At 51.8% G+C, this 7,891-nt stretch overlaps 1 protein-coding gene across 1 annotated transcript in view; it reads right to left on the reverse strand.

Annotated features, from left to right (window-relative positions):
• The window catches only part of GALNT9 (polypeptide N-acetylgalactosaminyltransferase 9), a 94,023-nt gene that overhangs the window by 66,079 nt on the left and 20,053 nt on the right, over positions 1–7,891 (reverse strand). The window contains exon 2 of the mRNA XM_007462798.1: positions 2,229–2,409. Coding sequence (XP_007462860.1) covers positions 2,229–2,409 — 181 coding nt within the window. The remainder of the gene's footprint in view (positions 1–2,228; positions 2,410–7,891) is intronic.

Raw genomic sequence — 7,891 nt, forward strand, 5'->3', positions numbered from 1 at the left:
AGGCCTGGGGCCTTGCCAGGTAGTCTTCGCTACAGTGGGATTCATGTGGGGTCTCGGCTTGACCTCTGCAGGGGCTGGAGACTGAGGTCAGCCAGTAAAAACCCAGACACCAAGGCTCAAGGGAAGAAAAAAAAAAAGGCTCGAGGGAGCCCCGCGGCTGGCAAAATATGTCATAGCGTGCTCACACCTCACTGCTGGGGTGATCGGGCACCGTCCCTGTGAGCCCCACCATGGGGGCCAGCTGGAAACTCCTGCCTGGTGTCCTTTAGCGATAACAAACTGCACCATGTGTGTAACAGCTTTGCTGAGCCTTATGAGTCCTTTGAGTGAGTTATTGAACTTGAGTTTGGCCTTGGGGGTCCTCCGAACCGCACCAGGGCTGCCCAGGCGCTCAGAGCTAAACGCCAGCAGCTGTGCTGACCCTGCTGGAGGGCAACTTAGTTCATCCTCCAAAAGTCAGGACACAACGGGGGCTTTCAGAAATCGACTCACACTCAAACACATGCACACGCACACACGTGCACACACACTCACACACACCCTCAGAGCACCTGACTCATTCAGGTCCGTGTCCGTGACTGCTGTCACATCTCGGCACCACCTGCGTTATTATTTACTTTGTATGTTTCTCCAACTTGGCCTGTTTTACACCTAAATGCATTTTTTAAATTCAAAACGGCACCTTTATTTCATCGCTGCAAATGGAAAGCAGAACTACTTATGCTAAATCAATGGTAACCATGAAAATAAATGCGATGAAAATAAAATAGCACCATCACGAGCTGTGGATGGTCAAGGCGGTGGGAGCTGCCTGCTCCAGGCTCTCTGGGTATAACGTGACAGAGGGGGTTTCTCAGGAATGCAGTCACAAGACGGCCTAACCTCCCACTCTGCAGCTCAGGTCAGCCAGTTCCCACCACGCAACCCGGCTGTGGCTAGAGCACGGAACCTGGGCAGACGCGCTGGTCCCTGCGCCCCAGGCCCCAGAACTCCCTGGTGCGGCCACACGCTCACTGCCAGCCCTGCCCCAGCGCCCTAGAAACTCGTTTCTGGGCATCTCACCTCACTCCTCGCACAGCAAGCCCTCAAGCTTGGAGGAACAGGGAGTCTGTGAGAACCCCTCCCTGGTCCTCCCTGGGCTGGGGTAGCCCCAAGGCCCTGTGTCCCCAGTGGAGCGGATCCTCTGCCGACCACCTGTACCCTCAACGATAATGCACCTTCTCATGCTCTGGGCCCTTCCGGGTCAGCCTTCCCACCCCCTCCCAGGGCTTCTGGGACCACTTCCCAAACCAGAGTCCTATCTCAGAAGCCACAACTGGAAGAGGGGCAAACCAAGACAGGCGCTAAATGGCGACACTCCCCCGCACCCCCATCCACCTTTCCTTGAAGGCTGCTCCGTGGACTCAGGACTCAGAGTGGCAGCTCTGACCACACGGCTGCCCGGCCCGGCCCTGAACTGCAGCCCCTGCAGGAAGAAAGTGCTGCTGAAAGTGCTTCCCTGTCAACGTTGCCAGCGGGGCTCCTGTGGCCACAGGGCCACAGGAAGGAGCCTGGCTTCGTGTCCAGGGTGCAGGCGCCCTGCTTGGCTGAAGTTATTAAAGCAATGAGGTCCACTCAACACGGAGTTCTGTTCCAGTCTCGCCTCTGCTTTACTACAGGATGCAATGATCTGAGACCAGGAGTCCTGAGTGACCAGAAGGAAAGGCACAGCCATCGAGGGGTCTCTGACTTTTCTGACTAATCAACTGCTGTGGCTTTGGGAGTGGTGGGGACAGGGGTTTACAGGCAAGTGACAGAAATGGAATATGCCTTTTAGACACGGGCGATGCTCATTTCAAGCAGAACCTCCACCCATCATCGCGGCTCCTGCACCAAAAGCGGGAGGACAAACGCATTTGGCAGAGACTATGCTTCAAGCTGTGTCACTTGTCACTTGTGTCATTTGTATAAGTGGCGGCACCTGGAGCATCGGCGATGGCGCTGCCCAGCTTCCCGGGCAGTGCCATCCCTGAGCAGCCTCAGTCCTGTACTGGGCACCTGCAGAGGGATGCCCATGGCCGAGAGCAGAGAAACCGGAGAAGAGAAGACGGATGGGGGGGCCCCACCTGCCAGGGCCCCCCCTCCCTCCGCTCTGCCTGTCCAGCAGGTACTGTGAACATCTGGGTGCCAGGAGCCCAGGCCTGCGGGGCGCTGCCTGGAGGTGTCTGTGGGAGGGGCAGCGTACTCACTTTTTGGGCCTGTAGTCAGGGATGGTCCTGTCCAGGGAGATGCGGTCGCTGAGCTGTGCGTTGTACCCGTATTCCTCGAACTTGCCCTCTGTCTCCTGGCTGTCGTCACGCAGTGTGGCCGCCATGCCACCCTGGCCCAGGCCGCCCGGCCCCTCCACCAGACCAATGGGCTTGGCGAGCCCTGGAGGAAAGGAGAAAAGAGGGGGTCAGGCACGTCCCAGGACCTACCCGTGTCCTTCCCCCGCACTTCTCCCAGCCTCACCCTAAAAGGCCCTTTCTTACAGGTGCAGACTCAGCAAATTCCTTACATACTGCAGGATTCCAGCTCTAGGACATTGCAGGAAAGGCAAAGCTATGGAGACAGTAAAAAGATCAGTGGTTGCCTGGGTTTGTGGGGAGGGATGAATAGGCAGAGCACAGAGGATTTTTAGGGCAGTGAAACTACTCTGTATCATTCTGTAATGGTGGGTACATGTCCATATACATTTGTCTGAACCCAGAGCAAGTATGGTACGGAGAGTGAACCCTCATGTAAATTGCGGACTTTCAGTGATGATGATGCATCAGTGCAGGTTCATTAATTGTAACAAATGTACCACATTAATGAAAGGTGTTAATAACAGGAGAAACTGGGAGGGGGGCGAGGCTACGTGGGAACTCTCTGTACCCGCCACTCAATGTTTCTATAAACCCAAAACTGTTCTAAGAAGCAAAAGCTATTTTTAAAAAATATTTACTTATTTATTTTGGCTGCCCTGGGTCTTCATTGCCACGGGGTCTTTAGCTGTGGCATGCAAACTCTTAGTTGCGGCATGCATGAGGGATCTAGTTCCCTGACCAGGGATTGAACCCGGGCCCCCTGCATTGGGAGCAAGGAGTCTTAGCCACTGGACCACCAGAGAACTCCCATGTTTTTTTTTTTAATATAAAATAAAAATAAATTAACTTAAAAAATGCAAAGCAGCTGCCCCACTTGCTCACCAATCCTTGATATTGTTGGTCTTTATATTTTAAACTAATTGTACATCCACACAATGGAATGCTACTTTGGGATAAAAACAAAGGAACTACCAAATATGCAACAATCTGGATGAGTCTCAAAAGCATTATGTTGAGCGAGAAGCCTCCAAAGACACAGAGGAAAACATATGTACAACTCTATTTACAAAACTGGAAGAACGGAGGAAGCTACTCTATGGTGACAGCAGCGAGAGCAGGGACCACCAGGGTGGAAGGTGGCATTGGCTGAAAAGGAGCCCTTCCGGGATGACCAGGGTGTGTGTGCATGTGTGGGTGCCTGAGAAGGCCAGGCCAGGCCAAGGGAGTGTTTTCTGGAATGTTCTATTTGGTCACTTGTGCCAGGAGAGGAGACATCATCCCCCTGATGCCAGGGACCAGAGCAGTGCCAATCAAGCAAGGACAACACCCCTTGCTCTCTCTGGGTTGGATGATTCTGGGGCGTCTTGGTTTGGGGAGTGAGGTCCAGGGAGCAGAAGTTTAAGCCAGAAAGAGTTGGGATGAATTCCCATCCCGGAGATGCACTTATTAGCTTCCACAGAGAAGTCTCTGGTCCTAGCTCAGGCCACCAGAAGTATAAACTCAGGGAAATATCTAACATTGATGTCACACGCTGCCCCACACGGGGTACCAGGATCTTCTTTTGTGACACCCACTCCCTCCTTAGGTTTTTAAATTAGTTAAACAAGGAGGCCACTTGGCTGGGGGGTCTAATACATGGCCTGTAGGCAAACAAACCAGAACCTAAGCCTGTGAATGCCTCAAGGTTACGAAATGGAAACCCAACCACACACAGCCAATCACACACAGAGAATCACAGCCAATCACACACAGCCAATCACAGACACCCACACACAGCCAATCACACAGAGCTAACCACACACGGCCAATCTCAGCCAATCACAGACAACCACACACAGCCACTCTCAGCCAATCACACACAGCCAATCACACATAGCCAATCACAGCCAACCACTCACAGCTGGGCTTTAAGCCATACCAGTTAACGATCACTTTTGCTTTGCTTCAGCGCTTAATCTGTACTTTCTCCAGCTGCTATGGGTGGGGCGCTCCTAACCACTTCCAGTTCTAGGTTGCCCCATTCCAATCAATTTTTGTCCAAATATAATCCTTTTTGTTTGTTCTTTGGCTGGCAGTGCGCATGCGGGATCCCAATCAGGGACCAAACCCACGCCGGCCTGCAGTGGAAGCCCGGAGCCCTAACCTCTGGACCACCAGGGAGTTCCCATGTCCAATATAATCTTAAGATTTGCAATATGCCTCAGTTTGTCTTTTAGCGGTTCCCAGCGAGGGCAGGGGTGGGGAGCTGACCTCCATCCTCCACACAGCCAGGGGCTCCTCTGATCACCAGAGCCAAGGCCGCAGGCTCCAGGGACCCCCCTCCCACAGTTCCCAGACCAGGGATCAAACCCACATTGGGAGCGCAGAGTCTTAACCACTGGACCCCCAGGGAAGTCCTGGGAATACTCCATTGTAAATGACAAATGTAGCGTTGGTATCTATGTAGGACTGAAGGATACTCACTGGAAGTAAAATTGAAAAATCACATGACACAAATCACTTATCTTAATACTGCAAAAAAAAAAAATATATATATATGAAGTCCTGGGAATACTCCATTGTAAATGACAAATGTAGCGTTGGTATCTATGTAGGACTGAAGGATACTCACTGGAAGTAAAATTGAAAAATCACATGACACAAATCACTTATCTTAATACTGCAAAAAAAAAATATATATATATATATATATATATATATATATAAAATCATGCTGTTTTTAAACGTCTATACTGTACTTGCAGTTTCTTTGAAAGGTTTGTAAATAGACGTCTCCCACAGGCAAATGTGCTTCCAAACCTGAAGAGAGAGTCTCACTGCTCATGGCAGCCCAGCCTCAGAGTGAGTTCAGGTGGCCAGAGGGCAGGGGTTGCCCAGGGTGGGACCGCCTGCTGCAGCCAGGCCCTGGCAGTGTGGCTGAGGCCATCACACCAGTTTCCGCTTACAAAAGTAAAGTATGCACATGTTGAAAAATTCAAACCATCCAGAAAGCTATAAAATGAAGAGCTAACGTTTCCTGTGCTCTCTCCCTCTCTCCAAAGGAAATGATTTTTTCTGGTTTGAGGCCTTCTCATTTTGTCCACTGTGGACACGCATAGTAATTTTATGGGTCTAGTTTTTTGTCAGCCAGAGACTATTTCCCTTGACTTCCTGGCATGAAAGATGAGGATTTAGTCCATTTCCCCTACCGCCTACATCCCGCTCCTGCCTCCCTTGATTTTTCTTAGCTATGTTATTATTTTTAGTTGTTCTGGTGGTTACTTTTGTGACCTTAAAAGGAACACTTAAGGCTCTATTTCTGGAAGCATCAACTTTAGCTGCTGTCTATGGACTCCTTACCAGGGTACAGCAGAAATTAACATACTCCTGGGGTTGCTGTTCAATGGGTATAAAGTTTCAGTTATATATATTTGTTTCAGGGATACACACACACACACACACACACACACACACACACACACACACAATCTCTGAATAAACTTAGAGGTCTGCTGTACAACACTGTGCCTAGTTAACAATACTGTATTGTGCACTTAAAAATGTGTTAAGAGGGCAGATCTCATGTTCAGTGTTCTTACCACATTATAAATAAATAAAATGTTGAATCTCAGAAGAAAAAGAAAAGACATAAACATACTTCCTTTGCGTCTCCCGCTTAGCTGTGCCATCCCTTTTATGGTGTCAAAGATCATTTGTAACATCTACATTTTGCTCTGTAACTGCGATTGGGCTTTCCACAGATTTGTCCATGGGTTGATTCCAAAACGAGAGAGGAGTCCACATTTGCCACACTGTGATTATGTAAATATTATTCACTGTGGAGACAAGCAATGAGGGTCCATGAGGACTGAAGTGGAATTCTATCACTAACTGAACCCGTGCACTTAGTGAAGAATTTCCAAATGTCAAGGCAGTATTGATTGCTTTTGTGATACTCTGTTAATTTCCCCAAATTATGCATATTTTGGTTTGCTTTAGGTTTGCATCTTGACTTTCTGTACAGCTTTTTAAGATGAACGTGTAAGAATGGTAACAGTTAACATTCAGCTAGCATGTGTCCTTTAGATACCAGCACATTCATTCCCCACAACACCCCTGTGAGGTAGTGCTATAATTCACCCCATTCTGCAGATGAGTTAACTGAGGCACAGAGAGGTCCAGTGACCTGCTCAAGGTCACATAGTTTGCAAGCACCAGAAACTGCATCTGTACGCAGGCGATGTGGCACCAAGGGAAGGCGCTTCACTGTTGTGTGCTGCTGACTCTCCCAGGAGCTTCCAAATCACCTGCCTCGTGAGACAGGGTCCAGTTTCCTCTCGCAGACACTCCTCATGGCATAACTGGGACTAGAGTGAGGTGCTTGGGGTGCAAGATTCAAGGAGACGCCCACCTTCAGGGTCCCCGTCTCTCAAAGTCCTCCACGACTTTGCTCCTTGAATCAGCCATTTGCCCACGTCCACAAATGACCACAAAAGCACCGCTGCGGACGTGCTGGTGGGACCAGGCTGGACACTGGCCATCGTTGGAACCAAAGCCCCGGGAGCCTTATCCGTGCTCTTCATTGCTGATCTCTCAGCAGCCACAGAGCCCGGAGGGACGTGAGCTGGGAGAGTGGATGGAGAATGAATGACTGGGCCCGATGGACAGAGAGGGTGGGCAGGGAGCCAGCACGCCAACCCCAAGGGGCTGTACCCCTGAGACACTCTCCTGCTGGGCCGTGGAGGCGGGGGCTTCGCGGAGGAACAGCTGCCCTTAGATGGCTGTTCTCAAACGTGGGCAGCGACCCCTGGAGGACGGAGACTGCAGGGGCCCACCCGGAGCATCTGACTCCGCAGGTCCGGGGTGGGCCGGACGGAGAACTGGCACCTCTGAGAAGCCCCCAGGGCATATGCTGATGCTGCCGGCTGGGGACCCCACTCGGAGGACCTCTGCCGTGGAACAGGCGCTCACCGCCGCGGGTACAAGACGCACTGCAGGCGAGAACATGGTGCACACCCTGCCTTTGGGCTCCAGTGGGGCTGGCAGCAAGGGGAGGATCCTGGGTCGGCACCTTCTGGGCCTCACCCTGGGCCCTGTTGGCCCTGCGGTGATGGCCGACCCAGAGGAGGCTGCAGCGGCTCTCAGAGGCTGGCCCCCCAGAGCACCCTTGCGGGGAGGCAAGGGGTCAGAGCTGCCCGCCGCGGGTCTCTGATAGCCCCCATCGCAGTCTCCGGAGCAGTGAAGATCTGTAACCACTGGCCTGACTGAGAACCCACGGGTCCCGTTTCGTTTTCAAGGAAAGTCGCGCACACCGGTGCTTCCCCGCAGGGTTCCCGGAGCTCTCATCCCCGCTGTTTTCTTGTGTCCCGGCGTTGACTCACATCTCTTCTCCCAAAGAATTCCTTCTAAAGAGGCGGGATTGATTGGTACCCCCGGGAAATTAGGGCAAACGGAGAGAGAAGAAAATTGTCAAGATTAAAGATGGCTCGGCCGTTACTCTAGAGTCTGAGGCCCACTGGACCGAGCTTCACCAAGCAGCCCGCACGGGGTGGGGCCGGGGGTGGGGCCGGGATGGGGCCGGGGGC

The sequence above is a fragment of the Lipotes vexillifer genome, unplaced genomic scaffold, assembly GCF_000442215.2.
Source record: "Lipotes vexillifer unplaced genomic scaffold, Lipotes_vexillifer_v1.1 scaffold1545, whole genome shotgun sequence".
Lineage (NCBI taxonomy): Eukaryota > Metazoa > Chordata > Mammalia > Artiodactyla > Lipotidae > Lipotes > Lipotes vexillifer.